Here is a 24547-nt window from a genome sequence, read left to right as displayed (position 1 = left end):
CCAGTCTGAATTTTAATCGCGGGGGGATGCTGCAATGGTCATCGGTATGAAAAACGGCCTTTAGTTTCTCCTGGATCAACCAGGGACTTTGCGATGTCCCTGGGATCAGCAGGATGTGCCCTTCACTAACACCGTCTCTACGGGACGGTGGGGTCCCGACAGGACTGTCCAGCAGCGGGAATATCGACAGCAATCTTAGAGCTCCAAGATAGCTCGTCTTGCCGTCGCGACGACAGCTCCGCCTTGAGGACTACCTACAGCCCATCCCTGGGAATCTCTCTCTTCATCTCACACGTTCTCCCCCTTCTGCGAGCAGGAAGAAGAGCTTGAAAAGCTGAAAGAAACCTTGGAGAAGAACCAGGAACTCTGCGAAGAGCTGGAAGCCCTCAGGCAGGTGAGTCCAAGGTCGGCTTCACCCGCCGGGACAGGTAACCTCACTCCTTGCTGGCTCACACAATTTCCTCCTCCTCCTCCATCTTTCTTTCTGCAGAACGTCAAGCTTCTCCAGGCAGCTAGCGGACAGAAGATCTACAAAGTAGATTCCGGCCTTGGAGATATTTCCGAATCTCCTTTCGATTACATCCCTCCCAAGGTGGGTGTTCTCTGGGGGGGGGAGTTAGAGCCTCCTGAGGGAGGGGTTGGCATGCTTCCCCCCCCTTTCCATCCTGTTCAGCAGGGATTAGAAATAGGGAAATGATCATATTTTCCTTGGCCCTGTAAACTCTTAAAACAGCAACCACCTTAGCTAAAAATTCTGGAACTCCTTTTAAGTCCACATTTTTATTATTTAGTAAATGTATTTGCCACCCATCTCGCCACAAGAATTCCCCAGCCAGCCTGCTTTAAAATGGATGGCCTTCAACTCCCAGAATTCCTCAGTCAGCTTGCTTTAAGATAGGTAGACTTCAACTCCCAGAATTCCCCAGCCAGCTTGCTTTAAGATAGGTAGACTTCAACTCCCAGAATTCCCTAGTCAGTTTGATGGGTGGACTTCAACTCCCAGAATTCCACGGTTAGCCTGCTTTAAAATGGATGGCCTTTAAGTCTGAGAATTCCTAGCCATCCTGTTTTAAGATGGGTGGACTTCGATTCCCAGAATTCCCCAGCCAAGATGGCTGGCTGGGGAATTCTGGGAGTTGAAGTCGTCCTCTCCCCCCCCCCCCTTAACGTTGCAAGCAACTGAGAAACGCCATCTTAAGTCTGTAGCTCTGTGCTCCGAGGCTGCCTAAAGTAACCATCCTGAATATTCTTTGCCCTCCCTTTAATTAAAAACTCAGATTTCTTCCCTTCTTCTTCTTCAGCCAAAGCCTCGCCGGATGACCAGCGCAAAGCCGAAATCCGACATGAGCATCGAGGAATCGTTCTCGGAATCAGATGACTCGGTAGAAGAAGCGGAAGAGGAGTGGGTGCCGGCTAAAATTGCCCGAGGCATTAGGAAGAGCATTTTAGGGGTACGTGAGCAACCGAGAAAATCATTCCTCGTGTCACTGTCCTCTAGTTTCCAGAAGACTGCTCCTGAACATGGAGGCTCGTCTTTTCTGTCTTAGCTAGAGGCCGTTGAGTTGAATGCGCGCGGGAAAGTTCTGAAGGCCTCCGTATTATCAAAAGGGATCGAGATGATTGGCAGGATGCTAAACTTCGGTCGCTAGGAAGAATTCCTGCAGGCTGGAAGCACCAGATCCTTGGGAGCTTCTCTTGTAACTTGGTTTCGATCACTCCCCTCCCTCCCTCCCTCCTTCCCTTCCCTCTTTTTCCACCTCCCTTCCTCCCCTCCCTTCTTTCTGTATAACGTTAGAGCTGGGTTTCTTTCTTTTTCTTTAGATTTTTCTCCCATCTTTTTCCCCCACGTGTAACTCAAGGTGAATGAGACTAAAACTCACTGTCTCCTGGTGATTGGCCCAAAATTACCCAGTCAATTTTCATGCTTATGCTGAGACTAGAACTCACTGTCTCCTAGCAATTGGCCCAAAATCACCCAGTCAATTTTCATGCCTATACTGAGACTAGAACTCACCATCTCCTAGTGCCTGGCGTAAAATCACCTACTCAATTGTCATGCCTATGTTGAGACTAGAACTCACCGTCTCCTAGTGCTTGGCATAAAATCAGCCACTCAGTTGTCATGCGTATGCTGAGACTAGAACTCACCGTCTCCTAGTGATTAGCCCAAAATCACCCAGTCAATATTCATGCCTAAAGTGAGACTAGAACTCACCGTCTCCTGGTGATTGGCCCAAAATCACCTAGCTGACTTTCATAGCTTAAAGTGACACTAGAACTCACTGTCTCCTGGTGTTGGGCCCAAGGTCACCTAACCAGTTTTCATGACTAAGGCACAACAAGAAACTCCCCACCTCCTGATGACTGGCCTGAAGTCACACACCCAGCCGACTTTCAGGCCAAATACGGGACAAGAACTCCCCATCTCCTGGTTTCTAAGCCCCTCCCCCTTTTGCCACTACACACACACACACACCCCGCCCTCCTTTACTCAGCCCATCTGCAATTCCTCTGGCCTCGCTCGGAGGGGAGGAACAGATCCCCAGACCTCACCCTCCTTGCTGGGTCTTCGTGACGGTGTTTCTCCCCCCTCCCTCGCTGTGCTTTCCTGGTGGAGCATCTCTCTCTAACTTTTCTCCTGGGTGCTCTCCATTCCTTAGTGCACCTGCCGAGGCCGCTGCGGAAACAAGCAGTGCGGTTGCCGAAAACAGAAACTGGCCTGCTCGGAGGATTGCCGGTGTGAGGCAGAAATGTGTCGGAACCGGGAGAATGGCTTCTTGGTGAGTTCCCCTCCCCCGGCCTGCCCCAAATCCCCCCGCGCCGCCCCCCCCCCCCCCAGCAGTGAAGCTGTCTTGTTCCTGCAGCATCACAAGAGGAGACCTCGGCCTTGTGACATCTCACGAAGCTCGGAAGGGACAAAAAAATCAACAACCAGGCAGCATTTTACTTCCATTCACTAACCCAAGCCGAAATTTCACATTCAGAACGAGGAGTTGGAAGGGACCTCGGAGGTCTTCTAGTCCCACCCCCTCCTCAAGCAGGAGACCGTAGGGGCAGGGGTGGTATTACCTTCGCTACCGGTTCACAAATGTGAGCATGAGCACGCCACCTCCTCTCAAATACGGGACGTGATGACATCCGAGCAGGTGGGCTGAGCCGCAGCCGCCGCTACCAGTTCGGGTGAACCAGATAGAACTGACTGCCTAAGTCACCAAGGTGCTTTTTTCAGGAGGCAACTGGACTTTCTTGTTTTTTGTTTTTCTTTTGAAGACATTTCGCTTCTCATCCAAGAAGCTTCTTCAGCTCTGACAGAGGAGACCCTTGCCCAGTGATGGCCAACCTTTTTTTCCTCGGGTGCTGAATAACACACGCATGCCCACACCCATAATTCAATGCCCCCCGGACGCCCCGCCCCCTACACATGCACGGGCAACCCTCCTGCACTCCCCTGCGCATGTACGCACGCCCAGTTTTGGGCCTAGCAGGCCTCCCTGAAGCCTCTGGAAGCCGGAAACGGCCCATTTCCAGACTTCTGGTAGGTCCGTTTTTCACCTTCCCCAGGCTCCAGAGGCTTTCTTGGAGCCTGGGGAGGGCTAAAACAGCCTCCCCCAGCCGCCCAGAGGCCAAAAATGCCCTCCCAGAGCCTCCACGCGAGCCCTGTTCTTACCTGGCATCCAAAACAGGCCACATGGAGACTCCGGGGAGGGGCGGTGTGGGCAGGGCCAGCTGAGAATCAGCTGGCTGGCGCCCCCTGGAGCTAGGCTAGGGCAACGGCTCGCATGCCCGCAGATATAGCTCTTACACAAGCCATAGGTTTCACTATTTCACTATAAATAAATAAATGGATATTTTTGTCTCTCTCTGACGTGAGAAAGGGACGCAGTGGCTAAGACTCTGAGCTTGTCGATCGAAAGGTCGGCAGTTCAGCGGTTCGAATCCCTAGCGTAGCGTAACGGGGTGAGCTCCCGTCACTTGTCCCAGCTTCTGCCAACCTAGCAGTTCGAAACCCCATAAAAAAATAGTAGAAGTAGAAAAATAGGGAGCACTTTTGGTGGGAAGGTAACAGCGTTCCGTGCACCTTTGGCGTTGAGTCACGCCGGCCACATGATCACGGAGACGTCTTCGGACAGCGCTGGCTCTTCGGCTTTGAAACGGAGATGAGCACCGCCCCCTAGAGTCAGGAACGGCTGGCACATATGTGCGAGGGGAACCTCGACCTTTACTTATGTTGTGAGAAGCTCTGAATTTTGGGGTGTGAAAAATGTATTGCCTTCCTCCTCCCGCCGGCGCCGGGGACGTTTACTCACTCTCTCTCCCCTTGCAAAACTCAGCTCTGCAAGTGTTAACATGGAGAAAGTATTTTGAATTCTTTCAAGGGGCCCTGAGTAAATAAAAAGGCAAATCCCAAACCAGTATCATGGCTTTCCTCCTCGGCCTGCCCTCCTCCAGTTGTGTGGGGTCCTTGGTGCTCTCTGAGCTCGGGGGGGGGGGTGTTCTTGCAGACGTTTCATGACACCCCCCCCAGGTAACATCATCAGTGTTAGAAGAGAATGGGGTTTGTGGGGAGGGGGGGAGGAGGACTGTGGGGTCCTTGGTTGTCTCTGAGCTTGGTGGTTTATGACCCCCACTAGGTAACAGCGTCAGTGCTAGAAATGCAAATCCCACTCCCTTCTAGCACTGATGACGTTAGCTAGTGGGGTCATGAAACATCTGCAAGAAAACAAGCAAGCTCGGAGACCACCAAGGACCCCCACACAGTCCTCCTCTTCCCCTTCTCCCTCCTCATTGCAAACTCCACCCCCTTCTAGCACCCCCTCCTAGTGGGGTCATGAAATGTCGGCGAGAAAACCTCCCAACTCAGAGAGCACTAATGACCCCACAACCCTCCTCTTTCTCCTCCTCCTCTTCTCCTTTTCTTCCTTCTCCTTCTCCTCTTCTCCTTTTCTTCTCCTTTTCTCCTCTTCCTCCTCCTCCTCCTTTTCTTCTCCTCTTCTCCTCCTCCTTCCCCTCTTCTTCTTCCTTCTCCTTTTTTCTTCTCCTCCTCCCTTCTTTTCTTCTCCTTTTCTTCTCCTTTTCTCCTCCTCCTCTCCTCTTCTTCTCCTCCTCCTCCTCCCCCTTCTCCTCTTTCACTACCCCCCCCTTTCCTCCTCTCTGTAAACCCCACTCCCTTCCAGCACTGATGACATTCTCTAGTTCGGTCATGAAACATCTGCAAGAAAGCCACCAAGGAATCCCACAGCCTTCCCCCTCCTCCTCCTCCTCCCTTACTTCCTCTCTGCAAACTCCACTCCCTTCTATCACTGATGACGTTCCCTAGTTGGGTCATGAAATGTTTGTAAGAAAACCACGAAGTTCGGAGACCACCAAAGAGCTACAAATATTCTCTTCTATTGATGTGCCGGATGGCAGGTCCCATTATCCCACCCGAGGTGCATCAGCTGGGAACAATGGGGCTTCTTCTACTCTTGATGCATCCGGAAGTCAATTGGCTGGTGGGGAGTGGGGGCGGCAAAAAATCCCCCTCCCTCTGTTTATGTTGTGAATTTGCTTTGGCCAGAAAAAGGGGCTTGGGGTGCTACCGAGAAGGGACTTCCCTTCCGTGGTCCAGCTTCATCTGTCGAGAAGGGCCAAATTGGGCCGGCGTGACGCTTTACCTGGCTAATGCCTGCCTGCCTCTTTGTTTGTTTGTTTTTTCCCCCTTAGGAGGGGCTGCTCATTGATGGGTCGATGGGGGATGTTGGAGACCGAACCTTTAGCCTGGAAGACCCCACCCAGGTGACCTGCGGGGACACTTTCTTTGAGCCCCCTGCAATCGCACCCACAAAAAAGGTATAAAGAGGCCGTCGGGGCAGGATAAATAAATGGGGGGGGCTCTTTGAGTTTTCACCGGGGGGGTGGGGAAATCAGTGGCTTTGGGCAGCGGGGGGGGCTGTTGTTTAAACAAGCCAGAACTGGACACTCGGTGTCCAAATACGGGTTGTCCTCCACTTAACGACCGTTCACTTAGTGACCATTTATAGATTGATTGATTGATTGATCAGCGCTTGGGCCATAATCAAAACGCAGGGAGTTATGATGTCGCGCAAAAAAGTGACGTATGACCGCTTTGCACACTTAACGACCTTGGCCGCATGCCCAGAGTCCCGTGATCAAAATTCAAGATGCTTGGCAACTGCTTCAGATTTATGACAGCCACAGCGTCCCGGGGGTGTAACATAATCCCCTTTTTGCGACCTTCTGACAAGCAAAGTCAAGGGGGAAAGCCCGATCCGCTTAATGACTGGGTTACTCGCTTTAACCGCTGCGGCGACTCACTCCAGAATTGTGGTAAAACAGGGCAACCTTTACTTGTTTCGCTTTAGCAATGGAAATTTTGTCCTCCATTGCCATGGTAAGTCAAGGAGTCCCTGTAGGGATGAACGTTAAACCATCGTGCGAGCAAAATAGGAGGCACTGATGCTCGTAAGCTCGGCAAGCGGTCCTCGACTTACGACCGCAGTTGAGATCCAGAATTTTAGCCGCTGAGCGGGATCACACTGGATTTTATTACTTTTTTTTTTTTTTTGCCTCGGCCGTAAAGCGAGTCGCTGCAGTGATAACAGGCAGTCATTGAGCGAATCTCTTTTAACGATTCCCCCTGGACTCAAGTCCTTTCTCTCTCCCCCTCCCACCAGGTCCTGGAAGACACAATGCAGGCCGAAACCTTGGCAGTCCCCCAGGGCAGCGCCCCGGCCTCATTCCCACCCCCGAGACCCTCGGAAGGGCCCGAAATCCTGCAACCCACCCTGAAGAAACGGCGGAAGCGTCTTCTGAGCAATACCAGTCGCTTCTTCTCCGGCTGCACCCCGATCAAAGAGGGCTTGATGGAAGAAAAGTGAAGCCGCCGTCCGTCCCCGTCCCATCCGTCGTCGTCGTCGTCCCCCCCCCCCCCCGTTTCCTTCTTTTTATTTTTAATCTGTAAAATATTCCTTGTTCAATGTATAGGTTAATAAAGATTTTGTATAGTTTCCTAATTAAAGATTTGCTCATGATGAATTGGTTTGGCAAGGTCTCTTCTTTGGCTCCGGGCAAAGTTGAGACTTTAGGGGGTTTCCTCGAAGCCCCAATGGGAGAACCGAGATACCGCGACGTAGCACTCTGCAAAGCGAGGAGGAGAGGAATAATAATAGCAATGGCCCTGAGACTTATATACCGCTTCACAGCCCTCTCTGAGCAGTTTAGAGAGCATCCTGACCGCCCAAAAATCTGGGTCCTCATTTTACTGACTTTGGAAGGAAGGACGGAAGTCTGAGACAACCTGGAGCCTGATGAGATTTGAACTGCTGGCTGTGGGCAGAGTCAGCCTGCAATACTGCATTCTAATCACTGCACCAAGATGACTTCCTTCCTTTGCAATAGACTTACATACTATTGTGGTCCACCAGCTGGCAGCAGAGTCGGACAGTGATGAGGCTGGGGAAGAACATGGGCCAGTCCTGGAGTCGGGAAGGCCCAGACGAGGGCTCTGCGTCGGAGGCAGAGATGGGGCCAGGGCCATCTGGGAGTGATGTGCGGACTCCGGAGCCTCCAGAGGCAGATAGCAGAGAGGCAGAGGAACAGGAGGAGCCTGTTCCTAATGCACGCATGCGAAGAGCTGCCAGAAGGCAAGAGCAGCTAAAGCAAAAAGGACAACTCAGGAGTAAGGCCAGGAGATGATTGGCCCCTCCCAGGCGGCTTAAAAGAACAGAAACAGCTCTTGGGATCTTTGTAGGAAAGCAACGTTGCTACATTTGTTTCTTGTCGGCATCTCTTGCTTCTGGATTTGGGGTTTTGCCAAGAAAAGCCTTTCTGCAGGGTGCCGAAGAAAACAAAGGTTGGTGATAAGGCCAAAGGACTGTTTATGAAGGATTTGTTTTGGACTTAATTTGGACTAAACTGAGAATGAAGTAATTCTCAACTGTTCTAATAAAATATGTTTATTTGGGACTGATTGTGTCTGGTAACTACTTGGGCCTAGGTCACAACACACTGCTTTTTACTGCCCTCTCTAAGCAGTTTAGAGTCAGCCTCTTGCCCCCAACAATCTGGGATCTCATTTTACCAACTTCGGAAGGGCGGAAAACTGAGTCAACCTTGAGTCGGTCAGGATCGAACTCTTGGCAGTGGGCAGAATCAGCCTGCAATACTGTGCTCTAATCACTGCGCCTCGGGGTGACCCGTTTTTACAGCGGCCAGATTTACAACTGGGATGGCAGCGTAGCTGAGGCTGAAGAGGGTTGACCTCCCAGGGTCGCGCAGGATGGATGGCTTAAATGCAGGTAGTCCTCGACTTACGACCGCCACTCATCTTAACATCTCTTGTTAAGTGGGACATTCGTCAAGTTACTTGTGCCTCCTTTTTTACGACATTTCTGGTTGCAGTTAAGTTAGCAACAACGTCGTTACGCGAATCTGGCTTCCTCGTTGATTTAGATCCTCGGAAGATCGCAAAAGGGGATCAGGTGACACTTGGGACACAGCGACGGTCGTTAAGTATGAACCGGTTTGTCAAGTGTCTGAATTGTGAATCACACAAGCAAGCGTGTGAAAAATGATCGGAAGTCCCTTGATTCGGCGACGTAACTTTGACCGGTCACTAAAATGTACTGTTGTACATCGAGGACTATATATTTCCATTTTGCGGGGGGAAAGCACCCTTAACCCCACAAGAAATCAATTCCCCCTAGAAAAACCAAACATCTCTATTTATTTATTCCTCATGGGGGGGGAAAAATGTTTAATTTATAAATGCAGCTCTCCAAAGAAATAGAAATGATACTTTTTATGACAGCGGCCTACAAAATAACGGGGAGGGAGGGATGCATTTTGCAGCCGGATTCTTTAAAACCAGAAAGAACGGGCAACGCGAGTCGACAACCCTGCATCAACACAATGCCGTGCCTGTTTCCCTGCCCCCCATGCAAACAGAACAAAACTTTGCAGATTTTTTTGTGTCACACACACCAGGGTGCGATTGTTCCCTTCAGAAAACCAAGGAAAAAGTCATTTTTTTTTCTCCCGTTTCCTTTCTCGTCGCAGTCTCGGCCAGATGATGGATGACTTACAACAAACACGGGAGACAAGTGGCTTTTCCACAACCCTGAGGGGGACCCCAAAAGACAAAAAAACACAATTGTGTGAACCCAACACCTCCCTGCTCATATTTCCTTCCCTTCCAAGCTAAATAACGGCAGTTTTATCTGCCGTCCTCCAATCAGTATCTTTTTACAAGGTGGGGGCGGGATGCCCTGGATGACTTGAATTCCCAGCTCTGCTGCCTACAAAAAATAGCTCAGGGACCCCGGAGAATAAGTTAATTGGGGAGGGGGGAAATGAGGGGGAGCGTGAAAAAGGACTCAACCCGAGGTGGCCATTTTAAGTCTGGGGTATCCCGGCTGAACATGCATTTAGTGCCGGATCAGGCACAAGATGGAAGAACAATGGGGGGGGGGTTAATGGCGGGAGTAGGGGGCTGAACCCCATAGAACTCATAAGGTGTCGTAGTCCTCCTCTTCCTCGTGCTTCCGCTTCAAGATGTTGGAGTCGCCGGCCACGCTCTGCGAGGAGACCATGTTGGTGGCGATAAGGATGTTCTTGGAGCCGATCAGGGAGGGGTTGATCAGGACGTTCTGGACGGTGGGGGTAGTCGGGGTGGCTGGGGAGAGGAAGAGGAAGAAAGCAAGCATCAACACCACTCACACGAGACATAGGTTGATCCCCGACTTACGGCCGCTCGCTTAGCGACGGTTCGGAGTTACGATCGGCCAGGAAAAAAAGTTTTGACTCCGCGATCGATCAAACTTCGGCCGCTCGGCAAGACGGATGCAACTCGCGGACATTTGCACTGTCCAGGGATCCCAAGATGCCATTTTATGACGGGACCCATTGACAGTTTTCAACGAAGCCTTCCCCGTAGCAAACCACTTCATGACCGCAACGGCCACTTCACAACCGCCGTGTTCGCTTATTAAGGACTACTGCACAAAGCTTGCTCGTTTGCTTGCGAACGTTTCATGACCCCACTAGCTAACGTCATCGGCGCTAGAAGGAAGTGGGATTTGCATTTCTAGCACTGACGATCGTTACCTAGTTTGGGTCATGAAACGTTTGCAAGAAAATAAACAAGCTCAGGGAGCCTGCACAACCAATTCGTTTTACGATCAGGACGACGTGCAACCCTAATGGGCAGGCTATTATACTGCGGTTGTCTGTCGAGGACTACCTGTACACTTGTACTCTCTTAAGTAACACAAACCGCGGGGGCCGCGGCAGATGGAACTAAACCACTTTTCTGGGATTGTACAACATACCAAATCCGTGTTTCTCAACCTCGGCAGCTTGAAAAAGGAGTTAACTCTTATTAACTTTCCTTAATAGACGGTGGGAATGCGGTCGACATAATATATCTTGACGTCAGCAAAGTGTGGAAAAAAAAATAGCTGGCTGGGGAATTCTGGGAGTTGAAGTCCATCCCTCTTCCAGCTGCCAAACTTGAAAACGGGGCACCAAAAACCCTGATCTGACCTTACAGCAGCCTAAGTACCTGGATTTAAAACACAGTTTTATTTTGGGGTTAAGTATGAACAAGAGCTGATTTGAACCCTGCTTTTTCCTTCGTTCCATGATTACCAGGTTCCTGTGCCTTAATGTCAAATTGCCAATTGCACAGTGGCCAATAGGACAGCGCTCCAGAGGGTTAACGCCATTGCCCAGAGGATCATTGGTTGCCCCTCTCCCCTCCTTGGAAGAGCTTGATAGCTCCCGCTGCCTTAAGAAAGTTCAAAACATTCTTAAGGATCCATTTCAACCTGGGCACCCACCTTTTTTTTTTTTTTTTGAACTATTACCATCTGGCAGACGGTACCGGTCAATAAAAACAAGGACGAATAGGCTGAAAAACAGCTTCTATCCCAGGGCAGTAACTATATTGAATTCTACTGTATAGTGCCGTGATGGTGGCACACAGAGCCCTCTCTATGGGCACGCGCACTGTCGCCAGCGGATCTTTGCGCGGGCCAGAGCCGCAGAAACCCGAAGAGCAGCTGGCCGGCGCGCAGATGTGTGTTGGCCAGCTGGTCTTTTGAGTTTCCAGGACTCGAGCGCGCACATGTGCACCAGGGGTGGGTTCTACTTACCTTTACTACCGGTTCGCAACGGGAGCACGCATGCACAGATCGACCATTATGACATCCGGGCGGAGCCTCCCGTCGTTTTTACTACCGGTTCGCAAGAACCGGACAGAACCGGGAGCAACCCACCACTGACGCGCACACGTACGAGGTGCAACGACAATCAAGTACTACTACACGCACACACACACATACACACAAACAACACTCAAAACCTCTCACCTGATTTTACAGATGTTTGAGAGGTGGGGATCTGGACGGTGAATCTCTGTCCGGTCAGCGAGACGGGGGTCCCGACTTTGGTAGAAACGGACACCGCCTGTGCCGAAGGAGGCCCTGCAAATGGAAACAAGAGGTTTGAGGGTTCGAGGCCAGGCAGGTCTGACTGGAACAGCAGCAAAGGGGAGATCTCGCCCTGAGCCCACAGCTGGCAAATGGTTCCATAAGGCTGAGAAACGTCCAGGTTCCCCAGCAACCCCCCTACCCAACCAGCTTGCTAGCTCACATGCTTATTTGTTTTATATAGTATATATTTTTTTATTTTTTATTTTTTTTAAAATTATATATATTCGTTGATTTAGTGCAGCATATTGTTTATTAAATGTAGATTTCTTATTAAATGTAGTATATTTATTAAATGTATTGAATATATATTCTTATTTATTAGATTTTATTTCATAAGCATGATATACTATTTATGAAATTTAGACTTATTAAATGTAGTATGTTATTTATTAAATATATTGAATAGTTATTGATGAAATTTAGATTTTATTTATTTAATAAGCATGATATACTATTTATGAAATTTAAATTTCTTATTAAATGTATGTTATTTATTAAATATATTGAATAGTTATGAAATTATGTTATTTATTAAAAATATTGAATAGACATTGTTATTTATGAAATTTAGATTGTATTTATTTAATCAGCCTTGTATATTTATGAAATCTAGATTTATTTAATAGGCGCTGTATATTCTTACTTGATTTATACAATATATGTTACTTATAAGTTTAGAATCATTCAAGAAGTATTGCTTTTGATTAAACTTAGATGCATTTAAATATGTATTATTTAAATTCCCCTGAATTTAATATGTTCACCTGAAACAGAGTCAAGGGACCTCAACCTTCTCCCTTTTAAGTGCAAATTTTAAATTTTAATGTGTTTTAAAATATGGGTATTTTAAATTATGGGTTTTAATTCAGCCAAATTTATTTAATTCATTTTATTTGATTTTAAATTTTGTATATGTATGTGTTTTATTCCATGGCTGTTCACCGCCCTGAGTCCTTCGGGAGTAGGGCGGTATAGAAATTCAATAAATAATAATAATAATAACAGCACTGAGAGAGACTGCTAAAATGTGACTGCAAAGAAATATCATCCTTCCATTCCCCCATCATCCTGCCAGAACCGATGAAGCTCCTTGGATTTGAAGTGAAATGTCTTCAAGAAAAAAGCCCAGTTGCCTTTTGAAAAAGCCCTTTGGAGACAACCATGTCTTGGATGACTGAGAATCTCCACAAATGTTCTTCTGAGAGCATTTTTATATTTGTTTTGGAAAATTGGCGGTCTCCTAGTGGTCTCCCATCCCCGTATTAAAAGACGCAACCCTGCTAGCTCGTTTGGGGACCAGCCGGGCTTGGCAAGGTGCTGCCACCTGCTGGAGCCTCATGGAATAGCCACATAGAAAGACAAGACTTTGAGGAAGGAATGATGAGTGGAGAAAGAAACACACTTTGGAAACAGAAGCTATGAGGTGATAGCCCCCCACCTCTTCTTCCCCCCCCCCAAAATGGAGGGACGGCTTACCTAGGGTTGGTGTGCTAGGCCTGCTGGTGACGGCACCAACGCTCAGCCGAGGCACAGTGATCCTGCCAGCAGAGGACGAGATCTGGTAAAAAAAAAAAAAAAAAAAAGCAGAAACCGAAAGCCGGTCGGAATGACAGAGCCCACAAGTAGTCCTCAGCTTACAACACTTCACTCAGTGACGGTTCGAAGTTACAACGGTGCTGAAAAACGGGGGTTGGGCGGCCTTCTGATAAGCAAAGTCCCTGAGGGAAGCCGGATTTACTCAGCAACCGTGTGACTAATTTAGCACCTGAGGTGATTCGCTTACCCACGGTCGGCAAGAAAGGTTGTAAAACTGGGGGCGAAGCAACTTAGCTCGCTGAGCGGCAAAAAAAAAGAAAATTTGGGACTCAATTGTGGTCGCTACGTCGAGGAATGCCTATATAATGAGCTGCCTTTTGCAACCGACTGGCTGTGAATTTGTCGATGCTGACTATTATCATCATCATCACCACCCAATTTAGGTCCCGCCCCCCGGAGGCCGGAAACGGCCTGTTTGCCGACGTCCAGTAAGACCAGAATTCCCGATTTTTGCTCTTCCTCAGGCTCCAGAGCCTTTCTAGGAGCTTGGGGAGGGCGAAAAGGGCCTTCCCCATACTCCCCGAGGCCAGAAACAATCCGTTTCCTGACTTCCGGTCCCACCTGTTTCCCTATTTCCGGTAGGCCCAGAAGGCCTGAAAATCAGTTGGCCGGCGCGCGCATGCGTGCCGGAGCTGAGCCCACCAATATGGCTATGCGTGCTACCTGTGGCACGCGTGCCATAGGTTCACCATCACGGACCTATACCGTTTCGGACAAAATGGCTGTCCAGTGATGGAGTGGCCACGATTTCAGGTGGCAAGCTGTTCCACTGGCAAATTGTCCTCACTATTAGGAAGTTTCTTCTTCATTCCAGGTTGCTTCTCTCCTTGAGGAGTTCCATCCGTTGTTTCTTGTCCTGCCCTCTGGTGCTTTGGAGAATAATTTGAACCCCCTTTTCTTTGGGGGCAGCCCCTCAAATACTAAAATGCTGCTCTCATATCACCCCTAATTCTTCTTTTCTCTACTGCCCAAACCCAAATCCTGCAACCGTTCTTCATACGCTTTAATCTCCGGGCCTTTAAATCATCTTTGTTGCTCTTCTCTGCACTTTTCCCAACTCAACATCTTTTTTAATCTCAACAGAGATCAGATCTCCTCACTCCACATTTACACGTCTTTTCCAAACACAAGGGGCCTTTGGATGGAGCTGGATCTGATCTGGAGCAACACAGATTTCGGACAGTCTTTCTCAAGAATACGAATTGTGTCAAAACTTCGCTGTAAAAAATCCGTCAACCTTGGTCATTTTAAGACGTTTTCAACCTTGGTCATTTTAAGACTTTTTTTTTAAGACTTAGAATAAACTTAGGCTTAGAGTAACTTTATTGTCACTTTGAATGTACACTAATCGACATGCATTAAAATGAAATTTCATTGCATGCAGCTCTAAAAGGTCATCAACTCCAATATACACGACATAAACGTGACTAAATAAATAAACACAAAATTATGTATATACCCAGGCATATTATATGACACAGAGAAACAACACAATCTAGTTTGGCTGTATATATGTAAATGGCGAGAACGACGACGGATGGCCTAGGGAACAAAGCTGTTACAGAATCTGGCAGTCCTGCTAGAAATACTTGGAAACCTCCTCCCGGAGGGGAGCAACAGAAACAGGCATGTGGGGGTCTCTAACGATGCTTTGAGCTCTAAGCACATAGCGCTTATCAGTAGTATCCTGAATAACGGGAAGCAAACTTCCTATAATCTCCACTGTCCTCACCACTCTCTGTAGGGGCTTTCTATCTGAGGCACTGAGGCCACCAAACCAAACAGGGATGCAGCTTGTTAAAACGTTCCAAATTGCGCCTCTGTAAAAAGTGGCCAAGACAGAAGGAGTAAGGGGTGCTCTCCTCATCCGACGCAGGAAATGCAAACACTGGTTTGCACGCTTCACTAAAGATGACATGTGAAGAGACCAGTTCGGATTGTTAGTTGTCTGCACCCCCCAGATACTTAATACTTGACCACCTCTACAGCTGCATCCTTGATACTGAGTGGAGTATGACCATACCAGCTCTTTCTAAAATCTACAATGATGTGTGTGGGCTTCGACTTCTAGAATTCCCCAGCCAGTAGGCTGGTCTAAATATTTAATCTGATAAAATGATCAACAGGGAAACAGACCATGATTTTAAAGGTTGGATATTTTCCCACGCCAACACGGGAAAATTATCTACCAGCCACGCAAAAGATTTTAGACAACGCCCTTACCTTTTTCTGCAAAGATTTCAGCCTGTAATTTGGAGCTGTCAGGCAGTATCGGTCTGGAGGTAACCTTGGCCCGGAGTAGGGTTTAATCAAAGGCAACGGGGTTTGATTTTTCTGCCTTGCAATGTCCAGCAAAAACTGTGGAACACAAGAGACGTTTTACGCAAAATTAGCAAAATCTTCCGTTTAAAAGGAGCGAGTCCCTTGTCCTGTTGAATTACAGCCCAGGTTCTGGGATCCAATTCAAGCTAAGCTTATCTCCTCTCGCCTAGTTGCTTCTCCACCCCCAGTCTACCACCGAGAAGTATTTTCAGGTAGTCCTTGAATGGTGGCTTACTGGTCATTCAAAGTTTACAACAGGTTCCCTCCCAAAAGCTACTTATCACCTAAATGGCTATGGAGATTCTCCGTCCTCCAGGTTCATGGTTGTCCCAAAGGGTTGTTGTTTTTTTTCAAGAGGCAACTGGACTTCCTGGTTTTTCTTTTGAAGATGTTTCGCTTCTCACCCAAGAAGCTTCTTCAGCTCCGAGTTGGATGGTGGGGAACGGAAGGATTGATATTCCTTGCAGACAAAGCTGGTCATTTGCATCCTTTTTAGAGAGCCGCTGAGGCCACTTGGAAGTTTGTCGGTGTCCTCAGGGTCACCTGAGTGGTGAAAATGGGTGCGGAGTCCACAACGTAGTCCTTTCAGCAGTTCCAATAAGGCCCCACACTCATTTGCACCCCTCAGGTGACCCTGAGGACACAGATAAACCTCCCAGTGGCCTCCACGGCTCCCTAAAAAAGGATGCAAATGACCAGCTGTTCTGCGAGGAGGATAAATCCTTCCTTTCTCCACCATCCAACTCAGAGCTAAAGAAGCTTCTTGGAGAAGAAGCGAAACGTCTTCAAAAGAAAAATAAGGAAGTCCAGTTGCCTCTTGGGAAAAAAAACCCCCACCTTTGGGACTATTTACGGACTAATTTTGAAGTTCTGAGGGCTGCGGGGGCCTCACGGTCAGACGGCCACATTTTGGGTGCTCGGCAATCAGCCCAAATTTACGGCATGGTCACGCAACTGCCATTTACGACATTTTTTTCCCAAAAAAACCCCCATTTTTCAGCAAACCTGCCCCATAGCAAACAATAGGTTGGCTTGAACAAGGGTTAATTCGCTTAACGGCCACTGCAAAAAAATCAAAAATTAAAAAAAGGTCATCGAGATCAGTTTGGCGTTTCGCTTGAGGGCGATCCCGACTTAGGACCTTATCGGGCACGGCTCCATTACGGTCATTAAGTTGGGGGCTGCCTGTAAGCGTGGCAGCTTCATGGGACTGAAGGGCCCTCCTGCTTGCAGATCCTTTCTTCCCCCAAGTTTTGAAGCAGGCGAAACGTACGTCTCGGGGTGGCGGGGAAGTGAATGACTGATCCGTCCGGCACTGGATGGCCAATCTCACGTCGTCCGCATCGACGCTCGACTTCTTTGCGTGGCTGGAGTAAATTTTCGCATCTTCCAAGATAGTCGTCACGTACCCTTTTCAGGAGACAAGGAGCAGGTTTGTTTGTTTTGTTTTGTTTTATTAGATTGATATACCACCCTACTCCGGAAGGACTCAGGGCGGTGAGCAGGCACAGAATAAAATACATAGATACAAAAGTTAAAAGACATAATTAAAACCAGATTAAATAATTTAGCCCGAGACAATTAAAAATCCCAATAATTTAAAACAGATTAAAATTTCGATTTAAAAGAATTTTAAAACAGGGGAGAAAATTAGGCCAGGCCGGCTTGCTGGAATAGGAGAGTCTTAAGAACACGGCGGAAAGTGCGCAGATCTGGGATCCTCCATATCTCTGGGGGAAGCTCGTTCCAGATAGTGGGTGCCCCCACAGAGAAGGCCCTCCCCCTGGGGCCTCCAGTCGACATTGTTTGGCTGACGGCACCCGGAGGAGCCCCTCTCTATGAGAGCGTACCGGCCGGTGGGAGGCTGCTTCTGCTAGTAGGCGGTCCCGTAAATAACCAGGTCCTAAGCCATGGAGCGCTCTAAAGGTGGTGACCAAAACCTTGAAGCGCACCCAGAAGACCACCGGGAGCCAGTGCAGCTCGCGCAGGAGAGGTGTCACACGGGAGCGCCATGTTGCTCCCATAACCACCCGCGCGGCCGCACTCTGCGCCAGTTGGAGCCTCTGGGTGCTCCTCAAGAGGAGCCCCATGTAGAGAGCGTTACAGTAGTCCAGGCGGGAGGTGACGAGGGCATGAGTGACTGTGTGTAGGGAGTCCCGATCCAGAAAGGGGCGCAACTGGCGAATCAGGCGAACCTGATGAAAAATCTTCCCGGTCATGGCCGTCAAGTGCCGTGAATCCAGGAGGACGCCCAAGTTGCGAGCCCTCTCCATGGGGGCCAGCGATTCGCCCCCAATAGTCAGCGATGGCGTCAACTGACTATATCGGGACGTTGGAAACCACAGCGACTCGGTCTTGGATGGTGAAAAGGGAGAAGGCCGATGTTCAGGCCAGCTGAACCAGACGCACAGCAGCCTGTCCTCTCATCCCGTCGCGTTCCAGGATTAATAGCAGTGACTGTGAGAGGGATCTTGGGAGTCTTAGTGGACAATCAGCTAAATATGAGCTAGCCATGCGCGGCGGTAGCCAAAAAAGCCAATGCAATCCTAAATTGCATTAACCGAGGGAAACAATCAAGATCAAGGGAGGTACTAATACTACTCTACAAAGCCTTAGTAAGACCACACTTCCGGTCGAAGGGGAGAAGAGAAAAAATATTAAAAGTTCAAATGATTGCACTGGGATTAACAGTGGGAAAATAAGAAAGATGAAAAGGGGAAGGAGGAGACCAGTTGGAAATACAGGGCAAAAAGGATTTTAAAATTAGGGGGGAAAGGGGAAAAAGAAAAAAAATAAGAAAATGGGATGAAGGGAGAAAGGTTTAGCTGCTGGAAAGGATAAAGGAAAATATGTTTTAGATATTCAGAAATATAAATGAATTGAAGTAAGATTTATAAGTATCAATGAACTTTAGCAAGTTCAATATATGAGATTGTAATACTTGGAATGCTTTTAATTGTAATAATGGAATTTAGCTAAATTGAGAAGGGAAAGGGAAAAGTTGAAAATTAACTAAGTAAGATTTATAAGCATAAATGAAATGTAGTAAATTTAATGATTGCAATACATGGAATGCCTTTAATTGTAATTACGGAATTCAGCGAAAGCATTTGAAATTATATTGTATTGTGAAAATTAAGTTTGTTTAATGTTTAATAAGAAGAGATTAAGATACTGTTGGCAATAATTGAAATTAATTTATAAGAGGGGGAAATATTACTAATTATGATTATGGTTTACTATGAAGAGGTGTAGATAATATATATATATATATATTTGAAAAAACAATGGAAAATTGGGTTTAGTTTAAAAAAACAACGGGAATTGAGAAATGGAAACAAATGATTTTAATGTTATATATTTAAGTGAATGGTAGTAAGATATTGGATTGTAGTATTTGGATAAGTTGATAAGAAAGAAATGGAAAAGAGGGAAGGAAATGGGTTATATATGTAAAATGGGACGACTATTAATATCTGTGATTGGAATAATGGAATCTAGGGAAATCACTTGAAATTGTATTATGTGGTGAAAAGGGAGAAATGGGAAAATATTTGAACAGGATGATTTAGAGTTCGGGTTAGGTATTAGAAAAATGATTGGTTTTAAATTAAAGGGTTTGAACTTGGAGAAAACAACAAGAGGAGGAGAAAAATGAAAAATTGATTTAGAGCAGGGGTCAGCAACCTGTGGCTCTGGAGCCGCATGTAGCTCTTTCACCTCTGCTGCGGCTCCGTCACTCAAAATATGCGTCACAACTGCCAATGTGCGACACCCACCAGCACGCGATTTACTGAGCTTTTCAACCCCCGGTAGGCCAATCATGGATAAATCCAGGACAAGTTTCAGAAGAAAACAGAATGTTTAATTCAACTACATATGCCAGTTTTGTGGACGCGAAATCGTCAGACACGGGAAGGGTTTTGTGGCTCCCGGTGTTTTCTTTTCTGTGGGAAACGGGTCCAAATGGCTCTTTGAGTGTTTAAGGTTGCAGACCCCTGTATTAAGAGATTAGGGTGAATGGTAATATACCAAGGAAAAGAAAAGATCCCTTCCAACTCTATTAATCTGTATCTGTCCCTCCAGTTTCCCTAACTGGTTTTCGTTCCGACGGACACAATTTCGAACCAGTAGCAAACTGACAAAGGCGCACATTTAAGGACTCCCATCAATTGAGTCGCTAAACCTTTTGCCAAAAAAAACCAACAGAGTTCTAGGCTGCATAAACTGAGGGATAGAATCAAGATCACGTGAAGTGTTAATAATAATAATAATAATAATAATAATAATAATAATAATAATAATAATAATTGGTTAGGACTCGAGCTGCTGAGCTATTAACCAGCCTCAAAGGCTGTGAATCTCACTAAAGATTAACCAATAATAATAATAATAATAATAATAATAATAATAATAATAAATTATAATTATAATTATAATTATAATTATTGTTGTTGTTGTTGTTGTTGTTGTTATTATTATTATTATTTTATTTCTATACCGCCCTTCTCCCGAAGGACTCAGGGCGGTGTACAGCCTGATTAAAAGCACAAAGACAAACAAAATTTAAAAATAATTAAAATTATTAAATAATTGGCTCAATTATAAAATACCACTTTATAATGCCTTGGTAAGGCCACACTTGGAATCCTGTGTCCAATTTTGCATCACCACGATGTAAAAAAAAAGATATGGAGACTCTAGAAAGAGCACAGAGAAGAGCAACAAAGAGGATTAGAGGACTGGAGGCTAAAACATATGAAGAACGGTTGCAGGAACTGGTTACGTCGATTTTGATGAAAAGGAGGATTAGGGGAGACATGATAGCAGCCTTCCAATATCTCAGGGGCTGCCCCAAAGAAGAGGGAGTCAAGCTATTCTCCAAAGCTCCTGAAGGCAGGACAAGAAGCAATGGGTGGAAACTAATCAAGGAGAGAAGCAACTTAGAACTAAGGAGAAATTTCCTGACAGTGAGAACAATTAACCAGTGGAACAACTTGCCACCAGAAGTTGTGAATGCTCCAACATTGGAAGTTTTTAAGAAGAGATTGGACAATCATTTGTCTGAAATGGGATAGGGTTTCCTGCCTAAGCAGGGGGTTGGACTAGAAGTCCTCCAAGGTCCCTTCCAACTCTGTTCTGTTCTGTTCTGTTCTGTTCTGTTCTATTCTGCTAAAAACCTCAACAGCATGGATTTATTTATTACATTTATTTGCTGCTTATCTCGCCATGCCGCTGCTCTAGGCATGTTGTGGCCCGTCAGCGGCCTGTGCAGCTAGTAGCTGATTCCGACAGCGAGGAGGCTGGTGTGGTGTTGCGCCAGCAGCCTGTGCAGCTGGCACTTGAGTCGGACAATGAGGAGGCTGGAGAAGATGTGGTGCCAGAGGCGGGGATTCAGCCAGGGCCTTCAGAAGCTCCCTTAAGAAGACGAAGAGGAGGAGCTCTTCTCAATGCACGGGCGCGCAGAGCAGCCAAAAGGCAGGAGTGGCTCCTCAGGAGGAGGTCTCCTCGAGAGTAAGGCTTGGGGCTAATTGGCCACTCCCTTAGCCTATTTAAGGAGGAACGCCAACTGAAGCAATTTGCAGGGAACAACTTCGTTCACATACCTTCGTGTCTTGTTTTGCTTATCTTAATCAGCTTCCTGCAAATTGCTTCTGGGCATTCTGCCAACCACAGTAAGCTTTCAGTTATTATTCTTTGAATTCTTGGCGGCTGTTAATGCAGTTAATTAACAGCCGTTGTTGTAAAAAAACTGGTTTATTTAGTAAACTAAGGTTTGAACGGACTTTGTGTGGGCTGCGTTCTTTGGGATCCGTAGCTGGGGCAGAACAAGGCAGTTTACAGGAGTAAAAAAAGAAGCCAAATGAAAGTGTAAACAGAAGTAAAAAAATAGACTAAAACATTGAGAAAGGAACACAATGGGAATACAGGCAGTCCTCGCCTGATGGCCACAATTGAGCCCCAAATTTCTATCGTTCAGTGAGACATCTGTTAAGTTGCCCCCTTTTTATGACCTTTTGTGCCTCAGTTGTTAAGTGAGTCACCGCAGCGGATGTTAGTAAGCTGGTTGTTAAGTGAACCTGGACTTTTGCTTGTCAGACGGTCACAAAAGGGGATCATATATCCCTGCAACGGTCATAAGTACGAGTCAGTTGGCAAGGATCTGAATTTTAATCACGGGGATGCCGCAAAGCTCGTGAAGTGTGAAAAACGATCAAAAGTCACTTTTTTCAGTGCTGTCGGTCACTAAACGAACCGTTGTAAGTAGAGGACTAGCTGTACTTAACAACCGTTCGTTTAGTGACTGTCCGATGTTACAACGGCACTGAAAAAAGCTCGAGCTGATCGAAGAAGACAGAATCTGTTCCGATATTTTTAAAGGGTGTTAAGTTATTCTGCATCCTGCCTCCGTGGGAGAAAGAGAGCGAGCAAACAGGAAGGTGTACAAACACACAAAAGGGAGCACTTACTGTAGGCAAATTCCAACATCTGATTTATAACCCGGGGCTCATACTCTGTAATCCCCGTGTCTTTCAGGATCTGGGCCATCACCTGGGCAAAAAAAGAGGGACATAGTCAGGTAACCCCACACAGCATCAACGGCAACGCAAACAAGACTTTGGATGAAGTTCCTTTTTTTCTGATGTTTCTCGGCCTCTGAAAAGTAAACAAAGTTATAAATCTTCTCTCTAGGTTTTCGCTTTTCTCTGCCCCTTTCTCTTCTCTTGTTCCTCTTTTAACGACCCCATAATCCGGGGTGGAGTCGGAGCAACTGAATGTGAGTGTTTACTGGCCGGATGCCCTTCCTGTTACCAATGGGGAGTTCTATTCAGCAGATTCACCAGAGAGAGAAATATCTGCCTCTACCTAGGATCGAACTCACAGCCTCCGGATCGGGAGATGTGAGCGCAACCTCTAGGCTAACGTACTGCCCACCCTTTTTTTTCTTCCCGCTGCCAACTCATTTAGAACTCGGTTCCTTTTTTTGTGTGTGTTTTTGTTCAGTTTGGCCAAGTCCATCGTGGCCGATAATCGTGGCCGATAATCGTGGCCGAAACTGGCTCTGCTTGAGCAACATTTGGCGATCGGAAGAGGACAAGATCTCCCAAGGGGCGTCTGCTCGGATTCAGGCTCCAAGGTCTTTTTAAAAGCTGTTCGTCAAAGCCTGGTCCTTGGACTGTCAATCAAAACATACAGACCCGAACCCTGCCTCAGGCGGAGCTAGGAGAAACCTGAGGGGGCAAAGAAAAGAGGGAGGAAGGCACCCGAGGAAGCACGGAAGATGGATGGATGGATGGATAACGAAGGAAGGAAAGAAGGAAAGAAATAGTTGGAAGGGAGGAAGGAAGGGAGGAAGGAAAGAAGGACGTTCCGTAGAAAGAAATAAGGGAGATGGATGGATGGATGGGAGGGAGGGAGGGAGGGAGGGAGGGAGAAGGGAAGGAAGGAAGGAAAGAAATAGATGGAAGGGAGGGGGGAGGGAGGGAGAAGGAAGGAAGGAAGGAAGGAAGGAAGGAAGGAAGGAAGGAAGGAAGGAAGGAAGGAAGGAAGGAAGGAAAGGAGGTACCATAGAAAGAAATGAGGAAGATGGATGGATGGATGGATGGATGGGTGAAGGAAGGAAAGAAATAGATGGAAGGAAGGAAAGGAGGGAGGGAGGTACCATAGAAAGAAATGAGGAAGATGGGTGGATGGATGGATGGATGAAGGAAGGAAGGAAAGAAAAAAATGGAAGGGAGGAAGTTCCGTAGAAAGAAATAAGGGAGAGGGATGGATGGGAGGGAGGGAGAAGGCAGGAAGGAGGGAGAAGGCAAGAAGGAAGTGAGATAGAAGAAAAGCAGGGGAAGGGAAGGGAAGGAAAAGGAAGGAAGGAAGGAAGGAAGGAAGGAAAGGAGGTACCATAGAATGAAATGAGGAAGATGGATGGATGGATGGAGAAGGAAGGAAGGAAAGAAATAGATGGAAGGGAGGGAGGGAGGGAGGGAGGGAGGGAGGAAGGTCGGTCCGTAGAAAGAAATAAGGGAGATGGATGGGAGGGAGGAAGGGAGAAGGCAGAAAGGAAGGAGAAGGGAAGAAGGAAGAGAGATAGAAGAAAAGAAGGGGGAAGGGAGAAAGGAAGAAAGGAAAGGAGGTACCATAGAAAGAAATGAAGAAGATGGATGGATGGGAGGGAGGGAGGAAAGGAGAAGGGAGGGAAGAAAGAAGGAGGTACAAGAAAAGAAGAGATGGATGGGAGAGAGAAAAAGGAAGAGAGAAAAGAAAGAAAGGAAGGAAAGGAATATGAGAAAGAAAGAAGGAAGAAAATGAGAAAGAAAGAGAGAAAAGAGAAAGAGGGGGAAGGAAGAAGGCAAGGAAGGAGGGAGGGAAAGAAACAAAGAAAAGAAAGAAAGAAGGAAAATGAGAAAGAAAGAAAGAAGGAAGGAAGGAAAATAAGGAAGGAAGGAATGGAGGGAGGAAAGGAGAAAGAGAGAAAAGAAGGAAAGAAAGGAAGAAAGAAGGAAAATGAGAAAGAAAGAAGGAATGGAGGGAGGGAGGGAGGAAAGGAGAAAGAGAGAAAAGAAAGAAAGAAAGAAAGAAAGAAAGAAAGAAAGAAAGAAAGAAAGAAAGAAAGAAAGAAAGAGAAAGAAAGAAAGAAAGAAAGAAAGAAAGAAAGAAAGAAAGAAAGAAAGAAAGAAAGAAATAGAGGTAGAGGGTTGCCAATCAGGGAGCTAAATCCCTTCTCCTCTCTCATTCCCAGCCAGAAGGAAAAGGCCAGAAAAGGCCCAGCTGCAGGGGAAGAGTCAGTCCGGGGACTACAAAGCCCATCCTCCAGCTGCCAAGCAGCGCCCAGCGCGCCCAGGAGCCAGAGAGAGAGAGAGAGAGAGAGAGACCCGCGGCTCCTCGCAGCTGCCGAAGCGGCCTCCTCCCCGGGCTTCTCCCCCGTCCCCTCCCCGGCCAGCCCTGCCCCACCTGCGCGTCCTTCGGGGCGCTTTTAGGCGACGCCATTTTGGCCGCTTCCATCGCGGCGCTGGAGCTGGCCTTCCCTCAGGGGATGGAAGAGAGCATGCGCGGAAAATGCCACCCCTCCCCTCCTCCCCTGCCACCACCCCCACCCACGGAAGCACAGGGGCGCGTGCGCAGTAGCGGAACCGAAGGCA

The 24547-nt window shown here is 47.3% G+C and overlaps 2 protein-coding genes across 12 annotated transcripts in view; one reads left to right on the top strand and one right to left on the bottom strand.

The window, feature by feature from the left end:
* KIF4A (kinesin family member 4A) overlaps positions 1-7035 on the top strand; it is a 133752-nt gene extending 126717 nt beyond the window's left edge. For all 11 annotated transcript variants that reach the window (XM_087891676.1, XM_034406577.3, XM_034406573.3 and 8 more), the window contains 6 exons: positions 317-394; positions 491-592; positions 1302-1451; positions 2661-2780; positions 5704-5829; positions 6675-7035. In XM_087891676.1, the coding sequence (XP_087747802.1) occupies positions 317-394; positions 491-592; positions 1302-1451; positions 2661-2780; positions 5704-5829; positions 6675-6878 (780 nt within the window). In that variant the 3' untranslated portion in view covers positions 6879-7035. The remainder of the gene's footprint in view (positions 1-316; positions 395-490; positions 593-1301; positions 1452-2660; positions 2781-5703; positions 5830-6674) is intronic.
* A 1688-nt stretch (positions 7036-8723) lies between these two features.
* LOC117658438 (transcription initiation factor TFIID subunit 9) lies at positions 8724-24524 on the bottom strand. The gene is made up of 7 exons (XM_034406580.2): positions 24360-24524; positions 21881-21962; positions 16684-16820; positions 15312-15446; positions 12969-13050; positions 11370-11483; positions 8724-9673 (listed from the first exon to the last, which is right to left on the bottom strand). The coding sequence occupies exons 1-7, from the start codon at positions 24408-24410 to the stop codon at positions 9507-9509; spliced, it is 768 nt and encodes a 255-aa protein (XP_034262471.1). The 5' UTR covers positions 24411-24524; the 3' UTR covers positions 8724-9506.
* Between the last annotated feature and the right edge of the window lie 23 nt (positions 24525-24547).

Source organism: Pantherophis guttatus, chromosome 4, assembly GCF_059756535.1.
Source record: "Pantherophis guttatus breed Tessera chromosome 4, ASM5975653v1, whole genome shotgun sequence".
NCBI classification, from domain to species: Eukaryota; Metazoa; Chordata; class Lepidosauria; order Squamata; family Colubridae; genus Pantherophis; species Pantherophis guttatus.
The sequence above is the reverse complement of the archived record's forward strand: the minus strand, read 5'-3'. Positions and strand labels throughout refer to the sequence as shown.

Excerpts from the sequence above, each read along its gene's own strand:
- LOC117658438 (XM_034406580.2), bottom strand. The coding sequence starts at position 24,410 with ATGGAAGCGGCCAAAATGGCGTCGCCTAAAAGCGCCCCGAAGGACGCG. Across the intron at positions 16,821-21,880 it reads GATGTTGGAATTTGCCTACA|GGTACGTGACGACTATCTTG; the intron begins GTAAGTGCTCCC and ends TCTCCTGAAAAG. Across the intron at positions 9,674-11,369 it reads TCAAACATCTGTAAAATCAG|CCACCCCGACTACCCCCACC; the intron begins GTGAGAGGTTTT and ends TCCTCTCCCCAG.